At 40.6% G+C, this 22559-nt stretch overlaps 1 protein-coding gene across 3 annotated transcripts in view; it reads right to left on the bottom strand.

The window, feature by feature from the left end:
• NIPAL2 (NIPA like domain containing 2) overlaps nucleotides 1-22293 on the bottom strand; it is a 71886-nt gene extending 49593 nt beyond the window's left edge. Inside the window, exons 1-4 of one of the 3 annotated variants that reach the window (XM_044245225.1) lie at nucleotides 22086-22133; nucleotides 12779-12920; nucleotides 1898-1966; nucleotides 695-866 (exon numbers count right to left, since the gene is read on the bottom strand). In XM_044245225.1, coding sequence (XP_044101160.1) covers nucleotides 695-866; nucleotides 1898-1966; nucleotides 12779-12802 — 265 coding nt within the window. In that variant the 5' untranslated portion in view covers nucleotides 12803-12920; nucleotides 22086-22133. Of the gene's footprint in view, nucleotides 1-694; nucleotides 867-1897; nucleotides 1967-12778; nucleotides 12921-22085 lie in introns of all 3 variants that reach the window. The other 2 variants (XM_044245224.1, XM_044245223.1) reach the window with 2 other exon arrangements.
• Nucleotides 22294-22559: the final 266 nt, after the last annotated feature.

Here is a 22559-nt window from a genome sequence, read left to right as displayed (position 1 = left end):
CGTGACAATATTTAATTCTTAATGTAAAAGAGATAATGAACTATGGAGTCAAGATCAGGCATCAAACACTCTAAGTACATGTAATGTCAGTTTCACATATGAATAGAGCATGATGTATCACAAACGCTTTTAGATAATTCACCGATAATTTAAAAAGCATGATATAACATTTGCTGTTCCTGTTAATTTATTAAGATGCAGACACTGGAAGTCAGGCTTTTTTTTTTTTTTTTTTTTTAAGTTAATATTTATTTATTTATTTGACAGAGATCACAAGGAGGCAGAGAGGCAGGCAGAGAAGAGAGAGGAGGAAGCAGGCTCCCTGCCGAGAAGACAGCCTGATATGGGCCTCCATCCCAGGACCCTGGGATCATGACCTGAGCCGGAGGCAGAGGCTTTAACCCACTGAGCCACCCAGGTGCCCCTGGAAATCAGGCTTTTAAACATAAATACTACAGTTACAAAGTGCAGGTTCCTTCATGGGTAAGGGGGCAGCCTGACTGCGGATCAGTGAAGTCAGGGTAATTGTTCTAAGTTAAAGTGCTAAGAAAACAGGAAGTCGACTCTCTTCTCTTATTCATGTGTTGTTCCTGTTATATGTGTGTAGGGTTTTTTGTTTTGTTTTGTTTTGTTTTTGCCAATTATTCCGATCTCTAAACATTTGTTTTTGTTAAAACACAGAGAAATGGCTCACCTGTGACAGACATACAGCCTAATGGGGCGATGAGAGTAATGGGAGCAAATCCGTAGGCGGCGAAGTTGCCCATCTCACCCACAGCCATGAGGGCAGCCCCAGCCCACCACAACGCGCTCTTGAAGTAGGGCCTTGGGTGTTCCTGGTGCGCCAACTGGACGTGAGAATATTTCTGGAAGTAAATCAGAAAGTAAGTAAGAACATATTCTATCCAATTAAAACTTGCCTTGAACATTGTTGGTCCTATGCATTTGCATCATGGTTTTCAAAATTTACTTACTGATTATTACAGAACAATTATTATGGTTTTCTGCTTGTTCCAAACATATTAACTGCAGAAGTCACTGCCATTGATGGGGGATTTTGTGTGGAAAGGGCCTTCCTTATATAGGAATGTTGCTTAATTCTCATAACTGTAAAATTAGCATTACTAATTGCTCTCCAAAGATGAGCAGTGTGCTAAAGAATTAAGTGCCCTTTTAGTCCACCACACCACAACACTTCCTTTAGAAGGTCAAAAAAAGTCCAGATGCCAAAATAAACATTGATGAAATGAAAAATAATAAGTTACTCAAGAAAACCCCTTGGAAAAGGAATTACAATGGATGAGTCAAACAGCTACCACAGTTAACATAGCAGGGCAGATGCTTTGCTAGTAGGGGTCGGGTGGTGCACCCTTGTTTACACATGGTTTGAGTATTTCCTTGTATTTGAAACATCACCATTCCTGGAAGATTGGCCATTAAATAAAGCTCTATTTCATTATTGATTTGATGATGGCTGAACATACTTTCTATTAATACATATGTACCACTCTACATTACGTTTAAAAACTAAAAAAATAATAAGAGTACTAGAAGAAAGCACAGAACATTAAAAATAAATCTTGGTTTGTGCCAAGACTGTGAACTTCTTAGGTACAAATTTGTGGTATAGATTCACAAGCCACTGAAGCACGTTGCCTTGGCCATGTAATATTATTAATAGGTCCATAGAAACATTTGATTTATTTTTTATTTTTAATCAGAAGAAGAAAGTGAATGCAATTAGCCTAGACTCTACTTGTCTTTACATCAATGAGGTCATAAGATATACTTGTTTATTTTTGTGGAGGAAGGATCCCAAGAAGTACCCGAGGCCTCCTGAAGTCATAATGTGTTCCTGGATCAAACTACAGAGTTAGAAAAATAAACTACTTCTTACCTGAATATTTAGGGAAATACTCATTACCAAATTTCCTAAAATGGCTAGCAAAACTCCCAACAGGTGAATCTGTAAAAGAAAATGTTTTCTTGTTAAAATAACACTTGTAAGCTACTTCCTAAACAACATCCCCCCCAAAAACCAAAACCCCAAACAAAACAAAAACTAACAAAATTTAAGTTGATACATTTATTTATTTATTCATTAGCAAATATTTACTTAGCACCCATTTGCTAGGGCCACTTGGATTATGATAGTGGTTTTACAAGGATTTGTCTTTTTTGCTTTAGTCAAATATTATTTTTTAGACCTAGCACAATCCTTTACTGAGTTCTCTAGATTTTTGCCTCATTGGCTCAAATAAAGAAAACAGTTACCAGGTTCTGACTTTTTCTCACTAGGGTTCTTCTTATTTGCCCTTTCAGTCGACTTTCCTCAGCAACACCTCTGATGGTGGTGTTCACTGCCTCAAGTGTGGACTTCATAACTGTTGCCCATCTGGTCTCCCTCGCTCCCTTCTCTGCCTATATTCTGGAGGAGGGTGGGATGAAGGAAAGATCGCTGGCCTTCGAAGAAAGGATGTGTTTGAGATTCAGATCTGCTATTTTCTAATGGGTGACTCTGAGCAAGTTATTTCAGCTCCCTGGCCTCAGGAAATAAGGAGATGTTGAGTAAGATGTTTTCAAAATCCCTTTACTTCTAAAGTTCTGTGATCTCCATGGAGAGAGACTACATCTTCCCACCACTCCTCTGATCAAGAACTCAGTGTTTCTCTGCAGTCAGCTGCATCGAATATAAAACTCCATACCAGCTCCCCATAATCTGTCCTCTTTCTGCTCTGACAACTGGCTACAGCCTATTTAATGTACCCTCTACCTCCGGTATCCAGCACACAACATTCTCCAGTCTGTCACACTTTGGCTCCTATCTCCCCTCTCGCCTAGAAAGAACAGGCCCTTCCTCGGTCCATCCAGCCTACTTCACCCTCCTGGCCTGCTGAGGCCCACCTCCTTGAGACCTGTTCATACCACTGCAGTCCGTCCTTACTTTCTGAGACTCTACATGGTAAATGCTTGTATTTCTTCTTTTATACTGTCTTGTGCATCATTCCTTTCTAGGGATGGATGGATGGCAAGTTGAGGGAAGAGGACCAAGTCTTAGGCTTCTATTGGATCATCTACATCATCTACTTTACAAAATTAGGAGCTCTTGAAAAATACTTGCTGGAAAAAGTATATATGGTTTAAAAGCAGAACAAAAAGAAATTTAAAAATAAGTTCTTACACATTGTCTAAGATGTTTACTATAGAGAATGCATGTATCATCTGATGACTTCAGAAGATGTGTTTGCTGCTCCTATCTAGGTACAAATGTGTCACATCTTACAGCAGTATAAATTAGCAATGGTATCAGGGATCTTCCCTGTCTCTCTCTCTCTCTCTCTCTCTCTCTCTCTTTAAACAATACAAAACTCCTAGCTAGCTTCAAATTCCAAGGAGTTATTTGAATTTCAAATGAATATTATAACCACAAGGAACCCTTTTCAGAATGCAAAATGTCTTTGAAGTTTTAGAACTCTATTATATGTGCTGAAGTGAAATTCAGTGTTTTTAAAAATGAAGCAGAAAAGTTGAAAACCCATTTAATAGTTGATATATAATATCCATAGCCTTTAATCAGTTAAGAATTTTCTTTTCCTAATAAAGGCACTTGGCAATAATTTTGATCACTATTCCTCATGGGGAAAAACTGTATCATAATCAATTGTGCTATTTCCATGCTTTCAATTTATAATCGAATGCATTTGGCAGTAATCAGGAAAATAAAGATTCAGAAGAAGTTTGGGATTGAATGGATGATGATGAAATCTTCCATAATTATAACAGTAAATCGTAGAATAGAAATAACTTACTTCAGTTCTTTAAATCATTCACTGAGTAGTTTAAACACCACCAGGCTGTTTAGAAATTGGCAGTGATTGCTCAGATATGACACCAAAAGCACAGGCAACAAAAGAAAGAACACATAAGCTGGGCTTCACCAAGATTAAAATCGTTTGTTCAACAAAGGACACTATATGGGGTGCCTGGGTGGCTCAGTGGGTTAAAGCCTCTGCCTTTGGCTCAGGTCATGATCCTAGGGTCCTGGGATTGAGCCCTGGCATTGGGCTCCCTGCTCAGCAGGAAGCCTGCCTCCCCTCCTCTCTCTGCCTGCCTCCCTGCCTACTTGTGATCTCTGTCTGTCAAATAAATAAATAAAATCTAAAAGGACACTATTAATAGAGTGAAGAGACAATCTACACAATAGGAATAAATATTTGCAAGTCATGTATCTCATAAAGATTGATATCCATCATAACGAACTCCTATAATTCAACAATAAATTAAAAGCCCAATTAAAAATGGGCAAGTATAGACATTTCTCCAAAGAAGTACACAAATGGCCAAAAGGCACATGAAAAGACGTTCACCAGCACTAATCACTAGGAAAATGCCAACTGAAATCACAATGAGCTACCACTTCACACCCATTTGAATGTCTACAATTTAAGAAAACCACCAACAACAGAAAGTAACAAGTGTTGGATAGATGTGGAGAAATTGGAACCCAGGTGCACTGCTGAAGAGGAGGTTAAATGGTACAGCTGCTGATCATAAACTATATATAAGATTTAATTCAAATCAAAGACCCAAGTTAAGAGCTAAAACTATGAAATTCTCAGGAAGAAACATAGGAATAAATCTATATCATCTTGGATTTGGCCATGGATTCTATTTTTTTTTTTTTAATTTTAAATTTAGGGGCACCTGGGTGGCTCAGTGATTTAAGCCTCTGCCTTCGGCTCAGGTCATGATCTCAGGGGCCTGGGATGGGGCCCTGCATTGGGCTCTCTGCTCAGCAGGGAGTCTGCTTCCCCCCTCTCTCTGCCTGCCTCTCTGCCAATTGTGATCTCTCTCTCTGTGTCAAATAAATTTAAAAAAAAAAATAAAGATTTTATTTATTTGTCGGAGAGAGAAAGACAGAAAGAGCAAGTGTATCTGTGAGCAGGGGTAGCAGCAGACAGAAGGAGAAGCAGGCTTTCCGCTGAGCAAGGACCGCGATGTGGGACTTGATCCCAGGATCCTGGGATCATGATCTGCGCCAAAGGCAGGCGCTTAACCGACTGAGCCACCCAGGCATCCCCAAAGAATTATTTTTAATACACAAAGTATTTACACTTTTTTTTTTTTGCCCAAAGAAATAAAATACCAGCAATGTAGCTTGCTTTCTTACAGTCTCTTCTCCCTTCCAGAGATAATGTTCTTCTCAAGTTGACAGAGATCAATTTTTTTCCTCCCTAGATTTGCTTTTACCCTTGTTTACTGATTTTTTTTCTTCTTCATTTAGACACTTAACCCATTAGCTTTTCCTGTTTCTTCCTATCTAATAATATATGCAAGCACAGCTCTACGGTTTTCCATAAGTACACTCTCTTGTTTTAGTTTCATGCTTAACTTTTGGCGTGCAATTTTCTTTGATTTTATTCAAAGGGCTGTTTTCTTAATATTTCAAAATGAATGGGGGTGTTGGTTATTACTTTGTTACCAATTTTTAATTTTATTGAGTTGTGGGCAGAAAACATGCTGTGTGTAAAGTAACACTTGCTTTTTGACCTACTATATGGTATAAGCTGAAATTTATTTTGTGACCTAATAGTGAATGGTCAAGTTTTATAAGTATTCCATGTATGCTTGTATGTTGGGCTAATACATTCTATATATATTTTGGTATCTACCTATCCATCCATCCATCCATCTACCTATCTCCATCAATTCATTGCTCAGATCTTTTCTACTTTTTTTTAAAAATATTTTATTTATTTGACAGAGAGAGAGAGATCACAAGTAGGCAGAGAGGCAGGCAGAGAGAGAGGAGGAAGCAGGCTCCCTGCCGAGCAGAGAGCTTGATGCGGGGCTTGGTCCCAGGACCCTGAGACCATGACCCGAGCCGAAGGCAGAGGCTTAACCCACTGAGCCACCCAGGCGCCCCAGATCTTTTCTACTCTTAATACTAATGTAGGTATACTAAAAATCTAACTATGAACATGGATTTATCCATTTTCCTTTAAAATATATTGAATTTTGCTTTAAAAAAATGTAAAGTGTTATACATTGGTATATAAAAGATCAGTATTGTTTTATTTTCTCAGTTAATTGTTCCTTTTATCACTATATATTGACTCTTTTAATCTCAATAACGTTTTCACTTTAAAGTTTCTTTTATCTGCTATTACCATAATATAGCTGTTTTTCTTTGGATATTAGCCACTTTCCACATCACGTACTTTTTTTTTTTTTTAAAGATTTTATTTGTTTATTTGACAGAGATCACAAGTAGGCAGAGAAGCAGGCAGAGAGAGAGGAGGAAGCAGGATCCCTGCTGAGCAGAGAGCCCGATGTGGGGCTGGATCCCAGGACTCTGGGATCATGACCTGAGCGGAAGGCAGAGGCTTTAATCCACTGAGCCACCCACGCACCCCTCCACATCACTTACTTTCAATAGTTCTGTGTCATTATATTTAGTCAGGCCTCTTACACATTGAAAATAACTGAACTAAAAAAACAAAACCTGAGACTTTCTGTTAAATGGGAAGTTTGGACCATTTTATTTATTGTGATTATAAATACACTTTCGTTTGTTTTTACCATCTTTGTATTTGTAGCTATTTTGTTTTTTCTTTGCTTTCTATTTTCTCCTTTCCTCAACCTTGTTGGATCTTGGTTGATCGTTCTTTTTTTCCTTCCCCTGTTCTTTTGGCTAGGAAGTTACACATTTTATTTATTTATTTTTTTAGTAATTACTGTTAAGTCTTAAAAACTTTTTATTTTAAATAATTACTCACAGTAGGCTGCAAAGAAATGTAAAGGTAGGTCCTGTGTACTCCTCCCCAGCCTTCCCTCAAATTTAACATCTTCCACAACTATAATGAAACGTCAAAACAGCAATCAGCATTGGTCAAGATCTTGTTCAAATGTTACCATTTATGCTAGCACTTGTATGTGGATGTATGTGAGAACAAGATACTCATCTGTACTATCACCATTAAGATTCCTTTGTGTTACGCTTTTATTGATATACCCATCTTCTTCCCCTCCCCATCTCTAACCTATAGCAACCACTAATCTGTTCTCCATTTCTAGAATTATATTAATTTACATGTGCTACTTAAATGGAACCATGCAGTTTATATACTTTTAAAATTGGCATTAGCTTTGAGGTTCATCCAAGTTGTTGGATCAACAGTCCATTCCTTTTAAATGCTGAGTAGCATTCCACGGTATGGGTGTACCACAATTTATTTAACCATTCGCCCACTGAATGACATTCTGAGTAGTTTCCTGTTTGGGGCTGTATAAATAAAGCTGCTATGAACACCGTGTACAAGTTCTGTATGAAAATAAGTTCATTTCTCTGGGATAAATGCCAAAAGTGTAACTGGTAGACCATGGGGTAAGTCTATTTTAAGTTTTGAAAAGAACTGCCGAACTATTTTCCAGAGTAACTGTCCCATTTTACAACCCCCAAAGCAATATATGAGTAATGCAGTTTCTCTATTAAATTTATCTTGCATTCTTGATTTAAATTCTAATGTTAATCAATATTTCTAACCTCCTGAACATTTTGCTTTAACTACAAAAAATATTTTGCTTTAACTACAGTCTCTCCTCTCCTATCCTACAGGGTGTTGATGGTATGTTAGTTCCACCTTGCTTTTAGATCCTCAAATTAATCATTGTTATGATTGTGTCATACAATCAATACTTGCTTTATTCATCCATGTTTATCGCTTTGTTCATCACTGCTCTTTTTTTTTTTTTAATATTATTTATTTATTTATTTGACAGAGAGAGATCACAAATAGGCAGAGAGGCAGGCAGAGAGAGAGAGGAGGAAGCAGGCTCCCTGCTGAGCAGAGAGCCCGATGCGGGCCTCGATCCCAGGACCCTGAGATCATGACCTGAGCCGAAGGCAGCGGCTTAACCCACTGAGCCACCCAGGCGCCCCATCACTGCTCTTTTGAAAAAATAGCTTTATTGAGATACAATTCACATACCATCATGATCACCCTTTAAAACTTAAATAGTAAACTTAATAGTTTTTAGAATGTTCAGAGTTATGCAACTGTCGCCACTGATTTCAGAATATTTTCATCACCCCAAAACCAAACTCGACACCCATGAACAGTCCCTTCCCATTCCCTCCTCTCCTCAGTCCCTAGCAACCACCAATCTACTTTCCATCTGTATGGATCTGCCTATTGTAGACAATTTATATAAGCTGACTCATAACAATATGTTATGTTAAGTTACTCATAACAATATGTGACCTTTTGTGTCCCGTTTTCTACACTTAGCATGTTGTTTTCAAGGCTTACTATGTTGTAACATGTAACAGCATGTATCAAGTATGTAGAATGTATCATCCCTTTGTATGGCTACGGAACATTCTATGATAAGGTATACCACATTTTATTTATGTATTTATCCGCTGGTGGACATTTGGGTTGTTCCTACTTTTTGGATATTATATTCTGACATCTTAATTTTTTTCTGGGTTCAATGTCCTTCCTGAATAAATCTTTAGTAGCTCTTTCAATGAAATCCTTGAATTCTAGGTCTCAGTTATTCTCCAAATACCTTTATGTCACCTTTCCCTTTGAACATGCAGGCTGACAGTTGCTTCATTCAGTGTTCTGACAATATTATTCCATCGCCTCCTGGTGCGGCTTGTTTTTAGGAGAAGGTTGTCTACCTAATTGTTGTTCCTTTGCAAATGGTCTGTCATTTTTCTTAGGAGGCTCTTAAGATTTTCTTTGTCCTTGGTTTTCAGCAGTTTGACTACAGTTTTTTGGTGTGTGAACTACATTTTGCTTAGGACTCATACTTCAAGTTGAGGATTCATGTCTTTGACCAATTTGGTTAAGTTCTCAACTATTATCTCTCTGAATGTCCTCTCCCTTTTGTTCTATTCTCTCCACATAGAACTCCTGTTATTAGTAATGTTAGACCCTTAAATATTATCCTCCTTGTTTCCTATTAATATATTTCCAACTCTTTATCTCTTTATACTGAATTCCAGACAATTTCCTCTGACTTCCCTCTGACAAAAGACCAGTTCTAAATGAGCCTTTCTGACTTTCCTCCTCTGAATTGAGTCTTCATCTACTTCTATGTCTACATATACTCTATAATATTGTGATGATTTTGTACAAGTTCATTTTCCCTCCAGACTACAAGCTCCTTGAGGGCAGAGCTGTGACTTGTCAACTCATTTTTGTAACCCTAATCACTAGTATAGGACCTGACAGAATGAAGTTGCTTATTAAATGTTATTTGAACTGATTATAAACTGTCTAGAAATAGTACATTTTGGCCTTTGGTCCTAGGAGGATCTCAAAGGAAATACTTTGTAATCAGCTGAAGTTTAAATATTCCAAGCTCTCAACTTTTGTGAGAACACAAGCTTGTCCCAGAAATCAGATTTCGACAATGAAGAGTTTCCACTAGTATGCAATAAAAAGGTGCTTGTTAACATTTAAAATCTAGTTAATTCATATCATACAAACAACAAGTAATATATAGTATTGAAGTAGGTGTCAGAAACAGTTTCCTGATAAACTTAGCATATCTTATTCTCATTTTTCTGAACTTTCCCTAATTACTCAAGGTTAATTGTATACTCATTAAATTCATTTCACACATGATTGTAAATAGTAGTAATACAGTAAATCCTCATTAATACCCCTAATTGAAGGGGAGGGATACTTCAAATTTGCAATGTTTTTAAAAGAAGATGGTTTAATTACCTTCAAGAATGTACAGTAACTGGAAGTAACCAGTATTAAACGCTGTTTCCAATTAGAGGCTCTGGTAAATGTACTTTAATGACTACAAAAATCCTCATCTGTAGTCAGGAATATCATTTGCATACAGTGAGAAGACCTTTATAAACCACCATTTAAATTAAAGATGTCTCATTTACATCATTACTTTACTCAGTGTTCTCTGTTTTCTAGCATTTTAGAATTAATGGGAGTTGAGATCTCCTCTCCTTCCCCCACTCCCTTTCTCCCCTTGCTGATCTGGAGACTGCTCAGGAAAGAACAGAAGGCCACAGAAGGAGAGGGACTTGTGCAAATTCACATAGCTGGAAGCAGGCAAATTTTGGCCCCAAGGCACCCCGTTCATGTCTGAATCACTATGTCTTCGCCGACTGCAATCAGTAACCTGGCTAGTCATTGTCAATTTACTACAATTTTTAAAATCGCAAAATCTGTTTCTTTTTCTCAGTGCAAGTCAAATAAAGCAAAGATAATAATCAAAAGGAAAAGTTTCTCCACTGCTCAATAATGCAGTTAGAAGTACAGGCCGGACACACAGAAAGATGCCCTTAATTTGTTCAGTGCTCTCTCTTGTCACCACTGTAGCTTAATTCCTGACTTTTCCAGGATGTCTTGGCAAAACAGATGGTGGGAGCCAGAGCAAACAATTTATCTGGAATGAGATTCAAAATATCAGCGCTGATAAGTATCAAGGATGTTTTTGTTTTATTTGGAATAACAATCTTCTATCCTACTTTTTGTGCCAAGAGTGTTCTTTAGATATTTTGCATAAAGTTATTGACCTATAATCCATGGGTGGGGTGGTTTGGCCAGATGGAGGTGGGGTATAACACGGGTGTGTGGAATTGCGAGTAGTCTGTCCTGTTTCTGACTTTGAACCCAAGCATATTCCTGGCTCTGCCTTCAGAACATAAATTCTGCCCCAATAGAGCTAGTGTGTGTTCAAAAGAACCATAGATTCAGAGCTAGTCTGGAATGCTGTAATCGTCATATTCACCTTGCAACTGGAATAATGCTATGTCTCCTGTTCCAGGCAGTAAAATAGGCCTGAGCACGCAAGTGACAGATTTAGTTTTTAGTCCTGGAAATACCACAGGTTGAGTGATTTAGGTCAACTAGTCCCTGCGGGAATGACCCTAAGAACCTCAATCTGCAAGGAGATGACATGTCTGAGAAATGGGTGTTCAGTTCACCCCATGACACAGGAAACTCTTAGGAATGAGTTGGGATTGTTTTGCTTTTGCACCTTGTAAACTGGTAGATAATTCCCTCACCTCCAGACCAGACAGGAAGGGACAGGAGGACATCCAAATTCTTGGTAATACTTTAAAATACCTAAATAATAGGCGTGAAGACTCATAGTGTATACAACTTACTTTGAATGGTATATTACAGTACAAGGTGAAAAAAAAAATACACAGAGCGAGAAAGAACAAACAAATGTTTCCCAGTGTTAACTGGTGAATCTGCAGCTGAAGGACACGTGGTATTTACTGCTCTACCCTTCCTCCCTTTCTATGAGTTAGAAAATTTTCAAACTAAGAAGTTAAAAAAAACCCTGCTTTACAGACTCAATGACGTTAAAGGGAATATGGATTCATTTAAAAAGAGTTAAAAGAGGAGATGATAATAAGAAAAGCAAGAAATATAAAGCAAGCCGGCCAAACCAAGGAACAATCTTAAACGGGGGAAAAATAAAACAATTGCACGATTGAAAACCACATGCAGATACTGCTTGGGAGAAACACACAATGTGGAGGAAAAGGACACGAAATGCAAGGGGTCGGAGAGAAAATGGTAAGTACGGCAGAGACAACTCAAGCATGCTCACAAAGGAGGTATTCATTCGGTCATGCATCCAGTTGGGGTTTATTTGGCAAACGGCCCAATATTGGGTTCTATGTCAGGACCTGAGGATGCAAAGGATCCTCAAGGAGCTCAGAAGAAGAAAAAGCACCTGATAACAGACTACCACCTGTTAAATCTGTCACAGAGGTAGATGCTTTACAGAACCCATGGGAATGGAAGGGGCAGAGAGTGCGAATCTGCCTAGCTTGGAGAGTATATTAATCACAGGCGTGGCTGTGATGACAAATTACCACAAACTCGATGGCTTAAAATAACAGAAATGTATACTTTCACGGTTTGGGGAGCGAGAAACCCAGAATCAATTTCCCTGGGCTGAAATCAAGATGGCAGAGCTACATTCCCTCTGAAGACTCTAGAGGAGAATTTGTTTCTTGCCTTTCCCATTTTCTGGTGGCTGCTGGCCTATCGTTGGTTTACGGTTCTATCACTCTAATCTCTATCTCTATGGCCACATCACCATCTGGTTTTTTTTTTTGTATGAAATCTCCCTGTCTCCCTCTTATATTAAAGTGGCATTTACGGTCCACCCAGATAATCCGGGATAGTCTTCTGATCTCAAGATCTTTAACTTAATCCAATCTGCAGTCAACAGGGTGCCTGAAGGGCCTTCCAGTAGATGATGCCAGGAGAGCTGGACTGGAGAGGCAGGCAGGAGCCATTATCTGCCATGAATCTATAAGGGGCACAAAAGACTCCAAACTAGAGGATAGATCCAGATTTGACTTGGAGGAAGTTTCCTCCTGGCTGTAGTGTGAAGGATGGACTGGCATGGAGCAAGACCAGAGAACAGGAAAACCGTTTGGGAGACAATGTCAGAAGTTCAGAGAAGTAGGGGCAATGGGAGAGTTAATTACAACAGGGCCATGGAGAATCAATATTCATATTCATCGTGGTTAAACATTGGAGACAACCTGAAACATGGAATGCTTTTTGGATTACTGAATGGGTTAGCTATTCTTACCACTAATTTCCTTTGCCTTTGCAGATAATTGAGTTGTCTGCAATACTAACCCAAACTGAGTTAAAACCATAATACCATATGTGAAAAAAGAAAGAAAGAAAGAAAGAAAATGTTCAGATACAGATTTTTAATTTGTTATCTCGGTTGTTGTATGCTATAAGGTTATTACCTTTCCATCCTGAGAAAATCTCATGGCACTGGATCCAAATCTGGTGATTCAAAGCCACAGAATAGATCTGGATTACATAACACAGTCTATTGCTGCTCTTCTTACAAGTGGTTCCATGCCAGTTTGTAATCAACCTTAAAACCTAGGCAGAAAAAACCCAACATATTGCCTTCCCATACAATTAAGAACTATTACATCTTGTCTTTTGCTTGGGAACACACTGACTTACATAATTGTGCATTCATTATTTTTATAAACTCCATTAAGGATAAACCTTTTGCCTTTGAGAAATTTAAGTTTCAGTAGAAAAAAATTATGGGAAAAGTTATATATTTAACAACACATTCTTTGGGGAACTTTAACACTTTGTTAAAAGGAGAGCAACAATTGTCAAAAAAGATGAGATACTGGTTCAGGAAGTCTTAAAACTTGGTTCTATTATAAAACAAATCAACCCCCTAGAAGGTTGTGAGGGGAATTTTGAAACAAGGGCAGACATGCCAAACACAAAGAATGCTATTTTTCGGGACGCCTGGGTGGCTCAGTTGGTTAAGCGGCTGCCTTCGGATCAGGTCATGATCCCAGCGTCCTGGGATCGAGTCCCACATCAGGCTCCTTGCTTGGCGGGGAGCCTGCTTCTCCCTCTGCCTCTGCCTGCCACTCTGTCTGCCTATGCTTGCTCTCGCTTCTCTCTCTATGACAAATAAATAAAATAAAATCTTTAAAAAAAAAAAAGAATGCTATTTTTCTATCCAGATAGATCAAAGGTCCCATAACTTTCAAATATTGCAAGAGCATATTCATAATAATTTAAAAACTCTGTTATCCCTTGTTTTTGAAGAAGCAGGATTGTACTCTGCCTTCTGTGGGGCTAGCCCAGGCTGAAAGAGGCTTCCTACCCGAAAGCTGGGAACCTGAGAATTCTTGTAGTTTTAAGTCCTTCCTTCATACCTGCCTGGGTTTCTGGAGTATCTGTCCTTCTGAAGAGGGATGCCTGCCTTGAGCTCTCCATCCCCCCTGGAGACTGAACTCTATGGTCTATGTCAGGCATCAGCCAATGGGTGAGTTTCTGCCTCAGTAGGAGGGAGAGATAATGGCATTGCTTCTCTCTGACAGACTTCTGCCAAGACGCCTGTGGCCCTTGCCACCCATTAGACCAGATCTTTCTGACAGCAAAGCAGGAATCAAGTTCAAGTTTTCTACACCGTTTAGGCGTTGTGAATTGCACTCTCCATCGCCGACAAAGGGCCAGTCCTCTTAGCCCAGATAATCTCCCCTATCCGCAAGCTCCTCCTTCCCGGCCAGTGATGGTGACGGTGATTTGGGTGTGCAAATGTTGTTCCAAAGATTAATAAAACACTACATGTAACTCATGATTATTCTCAACGTTATGGCTGCAGCAGCTGCTTATAACACGAGGTCTGCTTGTATCTTGCCCACAAAGAACCACTCGTTTCTCCACTGCCGTGACTCAGCCAGCCACCTCCAAGGGTGCATTTTAGTTTCCTCTTCTGCTTTGGTGTTCTTATTTACCATTACACACCTGGGCTTTGTTAGTCTGGAAGCTTAATGGAAATAGTCTATCAGATAGTATAGGTGAGGGCAGCTTCATGCCAGTCCTCCAAATATTGTTTATCAAGTAATTCTAAAGAATTCTCTCTCTCCCTGTCCCTCTCCCGCTCTCATACACATACACACACACACAATGTATGTCACATATATATAGCTACATTTTGAGGACACAGTCCGTGTTTTCTGATTTCTGTGATATCACTGTCTAACACTATCTGTTAAGAACAGTTCTCTGCTTGTGATTTTTATTGTCTGAAATGCTGACTGCATTTTAGGCCTTCATTTGTTGATCTGCTGATCGAGCTTAACATGGACTGTGACAACAGGGGACACAGTGCAGCTATGTCCCTAACATCCCTGGAACAATCAGAGATTTGCAAGCCCAGAGGCTGAAGAAGAAATAAAGACCCCCCCGCAACCCCAGAATTCACAGGATTCACCTTAAACTTGAATAAACTATTGGAAATGCTAACACGGCTTCTAGGGTCCCATATAGCATTGCACTCATACACGATACTTTTTCCATCTAAATCCACTAAACTTTTAGGAGTTTCCAAGTTACTGAAGAGGTGATTGTTGATAATAAAAAAATTTCTAAGCAAGTATAGGCAAGATAGAGATAAAGCAAGGGATACTACCTTAGCCAGATGACTCCCTTTGACTTTTCCATCAGTAGGAAAGACAGGAACTCTTTGAAGACTGCTTGTTGGTTTTTATTTTTCAGGTTATTTATTTATTTAATTATTTAATTTATTTATTTTGGGTGATGTCTTAGGGGGTAAATCTAGAATTTAGAAATAAGTCACCACTTACTTGACATGATGCTAATAAAAATATTTCAGAAGTTGATCCCATAATCTGAGCTTTTAAGGAGATCATCCTGTTTGGGTCTCACCCACAAAGGTAGGCAGGCTAAATAGTTGGCAGCTTCTCAGGGCTGCCCATGTGAGGCAGGAGACAAAAAGGGAAGGTCCTACATGAGCTGAGAAGGGTATTAGTTTGAGAGTTTCCCAAGTCGACAATAATCCATAGGAGGACATTGTTGTTAGGGCCACACAGTATGCCCTTCTCTTAGTTACAGGACCCCTCTTTTGGCAAGCCCTTCCTAAAGGTGCCTGTGTTCTTTGGGGAGGCCAAACCCAGTAACTCTGGCCTTCGTGACTGGCATGGGAAAGGCCACAGACCTAACCTTGTCCAGTCAGGCTAACGCCCATTTCTTTTCATTGGTGGACAAAGTCAAGCTTCCTCTCCTGGAAGTGAAAGGAAGAACGTGGGCTAGTGGGGTGAGTCTCTAAAAGTGGAAACAACAAACTCTAAGGAACAAAAGGTGAAAAGGACAGTGAGGTACTGGGCCTGCACCATGTAGTCAGAGCCTCTGGGTCAGGCTTTGGTTGAACCTGGTTTTCTCCTGGACTCTCATGTTAAGCTGGTTAAATTCCTTCGTTGTGTAAGCCAGTTAGTGTCATGTTTCCTGTGACCTGCACACTAATGCCTCTTAAATACAAAGCATTCTTGGTTAGGGAAACCAAGTTAAGCTGGAAGACAGACAGACTCCTATAGAAACTTAGTTTGGCCAGCAGTCCAAATTACTGCAAGAAGAAGCCAGTTGGAGAGGTATGAAGAAGGAAGAGGGGTGGGGGACTTCGGAAACCAGCGCTGAGGCTGCAGGCGGGCAGACCTTGGGAGGACGTGTCAAGGCCAGGATCTCTGAAGGAGTGCGGCCAGGACAAACACAATCTTTGATGAGGTGTGGCACTCAGGACTAAGCATATGTTAGTTTATATTTACATAAGGAGACAGTCCACACCTCTTGACAGGTGCCAAAGATGACAGGAGGCCATTGGAAGAATGACCAAGGGCAGGGCAAGTGACAAGAGAAGGCATATGTTAAGAACTGTGTGAGGGAAAGTGGAATGTTATCTGTCAGCAGCCAGGCCATCAGGGCTTTCTGGAGAAACCAGGAAGGACTGGAAGATGAGCTCTGACTTTACGGAAAAATATAAGTCTATCTGGAACATAGTGGGAGATGAGTTATAAAGAGGTGTAAATGGAATAGAGTGATACTGGACCTTCAGGAAAAAAACCAAATAAACAAACAGGCAAATGCCATGGAAATCTCAACATTAATAGCATCTGAGCCCTCCCAAGCTGGGAGTGCTGGTCTTGCTGGTTAAGTTACAATCAGTGTCTGTAATATGATCACACTACTGCTACCTAAGCCCTCTGTCGTGGTTCCCAGTGCCACACACCCATCTCCCCAGCCCAGTAGTCTGAGAAGTGGCAGAAGGCAGAGGAAGACTCCCTCCCTTAGTACTACAAAATAACCAGTGTTCCAATTAGGAAAGTACTGCAGTTAAGAAGTGCCCTGGAATGTGAATGTGTTTGCAGAGTGACGGGGAGGGAAACACCAAAGGGAGTGAGGAAGGTGCTAGATACAGAGAAATCACAGCTTTAGATTAAAAAAAGAAAGGTTACATCAAACATCTGACATGATTCCTCTTATTTCCATTTGCAATGAGCTAAATCCAATATTTACTAATTATCAGAAATATTATTTTATGACATTTCCTATAAAACAGGTTGACTGTAATATTACTAGTAATAATAGCTAGTATTTATTCGAGCACTTTTTTGTGTCTGGCACTTTGCTAACTTTCAGACATACGTCACATTATTCTATTCCTACATCAACTCTGCAAGGTATGTATGTATGTATTATTATTACCATTTCAATAGAGACAGCCAAGATTTGGAGAAATTAAGAAACTTGTCAACACCTCTGGTAAAAAGGCTGAGTTTTAAAACTGCACTCTATAAAAACAGAAAGGAGGGCTTTGGGGAAACACCATCCCTTCCATGGTAAATCTCTCAAATGCCAACTTGAACAGTCATCATCATTTTTAAAAGAAATTGTTTAAGTAATTCTCAATTGCTTGGTTAAGCAGACTTCCCACAAGGTGAATATGGTATATACCATTATCTACCTGGGTAAAACATGCAAGTTGAACAGTTATTGTAATGCTAATAATATTTATAAAATGCAAAAAAATTATACAAAATAGATATAAACAACTGCAAAGAGAATGATACAGATCAATAAATCACTAAAATGAATTATTATAAGGCAAACACCCTTATAACACCATCCAAATCAAAACACTAAAAGAAATGAAGCACCCACCCAAAGCCCTCCCTTCACCCCATCTCATCACACCAGCTCTGTTCCCCCAAGAAACCACTGGCTCAACTTTACTGCAATCATTTTCTTGCCTTCCCTTAGAGTTTCATCACCCAAGTGGGCATCCTTCAACACTATAGTTGAAGGCTTTTTTTTTTTTTTTAAATCTATAGGTTTTTTAGGTCTCTTAATTTACAACCTCTCCATTCTCTCCCTTTTCTTTCTTGTAAAAATGATTTCTAAAGAAATGGAGCCATTTCAACCTGTAAAATGGCAAAGTTTCCCATGGCTTGAATTTTGTTGATTGCATCAATACAAATATTATAACTAGTTAGTATAAATCAAGCCATAAGGAGGAGATCAGGTAGAATGAAATGCAAACATCTTGTCTGCCAAATTCACAGCAGCAGTAAGACTCTTTGCCTCTAACAAAAACTGTGGGATGATGATGATGATGATGATGATTTATTTTGTTTTTAGAAAAGCTTTGATATAGTTGTTTTGAGGTAATCTGTTTCTTCCTTCCTCTTGCTGCCCCATACATACATCTTGTAGAAAATCTGGTAACAGGAAAATGCCATGTTGGATATATAAGGAAGGCCAAAAAAAAAAAAATCAATAAGCATAAATGAAACAAAAAAAGGATTTCTTCCTTGGGAAGGAAATGGAAAGGACCAGCAATCTCTACTCAGCACTTTGGTTATCTGTAAATTTTGGCACCTTTCTTTCTTCAAGATACAGAGATGCAGCTACCAGCAGAAAAGAAATAGATAGTAGCATAGCAAAGCAAAATCAATAAAAGGGTGATATAAAACTCAGTATGATTTTCTTTAGTGCAATGAAGTAAGTTACACTCATTCCTTTCTCTCACCTCCACATTCTTTCAAGCCATAGTTTCTAAGCAATGGCCTAGGAAAAGGAGAGCTGTGTAGTTACTCTTACTTGCTATTTGATCTTGGGGCAAATTATTTAGGGTTTCCTTACATGAACAGTGAGGCTAATATGTACCCTACAAGAGGTGTTGTTGGGGGCTCCACTGAGATAATAGCTACAAAGTGTTACATCGTAAATGTATAACAAATGTCAGTCTCTTGACTTTGCTTCTTCCTGGCCAAGTTTGTATCAATGTTCTTCTAAATACCTTGACTTTAAACACTCAAACCATTGAAAATCAAAAGTTCAAATAAGGGAGATAAAAAATTCTTAAGTTTTCAATTGATCCTATGCAGAATAAACCATTTTGACAATGTCCTTGTGAATTTAGATACTAAGCAATATCCTTAAATTTTAAGAACCAGGGACAAAACCCCTTCTTCACAATATTTCCCACGTTCATCCTATCCTGTCCATTCTCTCCACAATCTTGGTTTGGCACTATTTAATCAAGCAGATAGCAAAAGGGAGACCCGAGATCCTTTATTCCAACCCTGTTTTCCTACAGAGCAAACTGAAGCCCAAGCACACACTAATTCACAGCAGAGACTAGAGACCAGCTCTTAACACTGGTTGCAAATTAAGTGCCTACAGAGGCTAGTAGGTTAGAGATGAGAGTAAAGGGAGAGGTTTAGGTGGGGAGCACAGCTGTTCTAAACTGAACTACTACAACACAGTTACCACGTGGGCGAGAGAGCCAAGTGCTCCTAGAACTTTTAACATTTAAAGACATCACTGGCACTTGAAACTTTATATATGATCTACTGGCTTTTAAATGCTGGCAATGTATTACACATTTTTTTAAGCCTCTCTGCAGGTCAAACAGGACACATCTGTGGGCCGGATTTAGCCAATTTGAGGCCTCTGAATCAGCTTTGCTAACCCCAAGTTAAATTTCTTTTATTTAATTTGATTTGATTCTCACACTGTTTGCCAAAAACAACAACAACAACAACAAAACAAAACAAAAAACAAAAAACAAAAAACAAAAAGGGGTCCCTGTTGCCTGTAAGATAAAAGTCCAAACTTCTTAACCAGTCCTTCAAGGCAATCCATGAGTACACTTAAGACACTTAAGACAAATTATATTTCCACTTTACAGTCTCCATTCTCCATTGCAACCAGAATGGCCCAATTTTCACATCAGATACAAAAATAGTCAGAAAGTCACCTCCAGGCCACATGGGTTATCCTTGGTCTCCAGACGTTCCTCCACCTGTGCACTCCCAGAGTGAAACTCTGTCCACCTGTAAGTGCACAGCTGAAATACCACCTTTCCACAAAACATCCTTGATGGCCCCTGTGCAAAGCCACCTTGCTCCAAATTTCCACAGGACTTTATATCGCTCACATGATACTTAAAACATACTGCCTTGTTTTGAAGGTAGCAGCATAGCTCATTTACCCAGCCATCTAATAACACTCCTGGAAAAAAGAGTGAATGTATACACGTGTTTCATACTAGGCAGGGGGCTCTATAACCATCTCAGAAATGTTACCCTTTTATACTGAAAACTTGTGGATCAAACATGAAGAAAATATGCTGGCAGAACTCCCCTGTGCCTGTGCTTCCATAGACAGACTCTTGAGTAACAAAAAAGGGCCAAAGACCTCACTTCTCTGGCTTTCCAAAACATTTTTCCCACTTTCTATCTGCTTCAGGATTTCTTCCTATAGAAGACAACGTTGATTCGAAGAGACTACTGTTTGCCTTGGACAATGTTGATTCGAAGAGACTACTGTTAAATATCCAGCTGTTATGTGAGAGGATTGGTCTTTCTCTAGGAGTAAGGCTAATTTATCAGTCTGATGGTTTCACGTGGAAAGATCCAGAGAGCTGGGTTCTGGGTGAATACACACTGTCATCAAGTAGTTCAGTAGTGATAAAACTGATTAAACCATGACTACCCAGCATCCCAGGCTAATTTTGAGTGTAAGAGTCCTAAGCTGATACCTCAAACTTAGTTTATCTGGAGCTGCTCCCATTTTCAGTCATCTACATTTTGGGGGGGGGGCGACTAAATTTGCATAATAATGGGAAAAGTTGATACAACCTCGTCTCAAACTAGCTGTAGTTTATATGTCACTGAGTAATTTCAATTAGCATATCCTGGATACGCCCTTTTAAACCTGTACAAATATATACTGTCAAAGGCAAGTTAGGCCTTGCAAACGTCAAATTAGGTCCCCACATCTATGTCACGTGGTAATCTGTTTTGATGTTAAGAGAGCCAAGACAATCTTGAATTCCAGGAAATAGCAAGGAAAACTGACTACAGGAGTTTCAACTATGAGAACAATGTTTTCTCCTGTTTCAGATGATGCCATTTTAAGTCACAACTACTAAGCCTCTAATTTCTTTACCAAAAGAAAAAAAGTTCATTCTTAAACCTTTCCTGGGAGTGCTTCTAGCATAAGTACATTAGAGCATGTTTATAATATATACTAGCATAAACATAATTTAACAGATAGACAAAGAGCTTTCCATAAGAAGCAATTCTTTTCTTCGTAAATCCTGTCAAGAAAGAGGTGGACTAGATTATGCACAGCCACCACGAGGCTCTGAGTCCCCTCATTTTTTCCTATGTTAGTGCGTTTTGTGGCAAAACAGACTTAAAGCAATACCATCTCCTTTGCTGAAAACGCATAAGGTGGACACATGCTTATTTTGTCTTTATATAAATAATTTTGTGTTAAATTTCTGAAAACAAAATTTTAATGTTTTAGAAATTAGCATTCAAAACACTTTTTAAGTGTTCTTAGAGGAATTCTAGACCTCTGATTATTGGTTAAAGACGACTTAGCTCAACAGTAACAAATATCTTATGATTACTTTGTTGTGAACCAAAAAGGCCCACGGATTTATTAAAGAGCAAGAAAAAAGTAACACACTTATGCACCCAGGAGGAGGCTCGGGGCCCACTCCATGCAGATCGCTAACCCCCACTTAAAAGAATATACAGGCGGCTAGAGGAAGGGCTGGCCAGGGCCGTTTTTCTGATCTTAAACCAAGACAAAAACAAATGGGCAGCTCCGCTCCCCTTTGATCTCCTTCGGTGTATCTTTCCAGCATAAACTGGCAATGTTTAGGCTGACGATCCGTGAAACAGTTGCAGCCCCAAGAATATGGGTGTTCTTTGCACGGAAATGGAAGCGCCCTGCTGAGCCAGCGGGGACACACGCGCGCGCAGAGCATCTGCGGAGCGCGGAGGTGACATTTGCGAGCCCTTAACAAGTTCCCTGCTTCAGAGAACGGGGTGTCACGTATTTTCACTGTAAAACGATCGGGATGGAGGGGGATTGAATACGGGTGGAGGGGAGTCACCCCACACTCCGAGAATCCTTCGGGGAGAAGGCGGGTTCAGGCCGGAGAGGCGGGATCGTGCGGGACCCAGAGGCCCAGGAATGACCCCGCAGAGGTCGGAGGCGCCCCACTCCCAGGGGCGGATGGCGGGGAGAGTTAGGCCGGCGGAGGGGGCCCCGCGCTCTCGCACATGAGGGGCGGTTCTGTGAACGTGTGGAAACATCACGTCAGCTCTGAGAGCCGGCGGGCGGTCGAGGAGCAGGAGGCGCCGCGGCCCCGCCCGTGTCCCCAGCGGGCGACGGGGGCGGCCGGCCCCTTACCTGGTTCCTGCGGTACCACGCGCCCGACAGGGAGCCGTTGGCGGCGCCCAGCGCCCAGTACGTGAAGTTCCGGGACAGCTCGTCCACCGCAGGCGAGGCGGCGGCCATTGGGGCTCGCTCCCGGCGCGCGGGCTCAGGCTCCGGCTGCCTCCCGGCCCCTCCGCTCCGCCCGGCGCCGCGGAGGAGGCGCGCCCTGCAGAGGCCACTTCCTGCTCCGCGCCCGGGCCGGCGGGATCGCCGCGGGCACCTGGCTCCCGCCCCCGCGCGGCCGCAAGTGCGGCTCCCGCCCGCCCGCAGGTGCGGCTCCCGCCCTCCCGCACGCCCCGCCCACCCCGGGCACCCCGGCCTCCCCGGCGCGACCCCGCTCCTCCCGCGCCAGCGACCCGCGGGAACCCCCGCCGTCTGCGGCCTCCCGGGGCGGCCCGGTTCGCGGCGCATCCTCGGGGCCGCGGGGCCTGGGCTCTCGGCGTCCTC

Source organism: Neovison vison, chromosome 4, assembly GCF_020171115.1.
Source record: "Neovison vison isolate M4711 chromosome 4, ASM_NN_V1, whole genome shotgun sequence".
Taxonomy (NCBI): domain Eukaryota; kingdom Metazoa; phylum Chordata; class Mammalia; order Carnivora; family Mustelidae; genus Neogale; species Neogale vison.
This window is presented reverse-complemented; position numbering and strand designations above follow the sequence as displayed.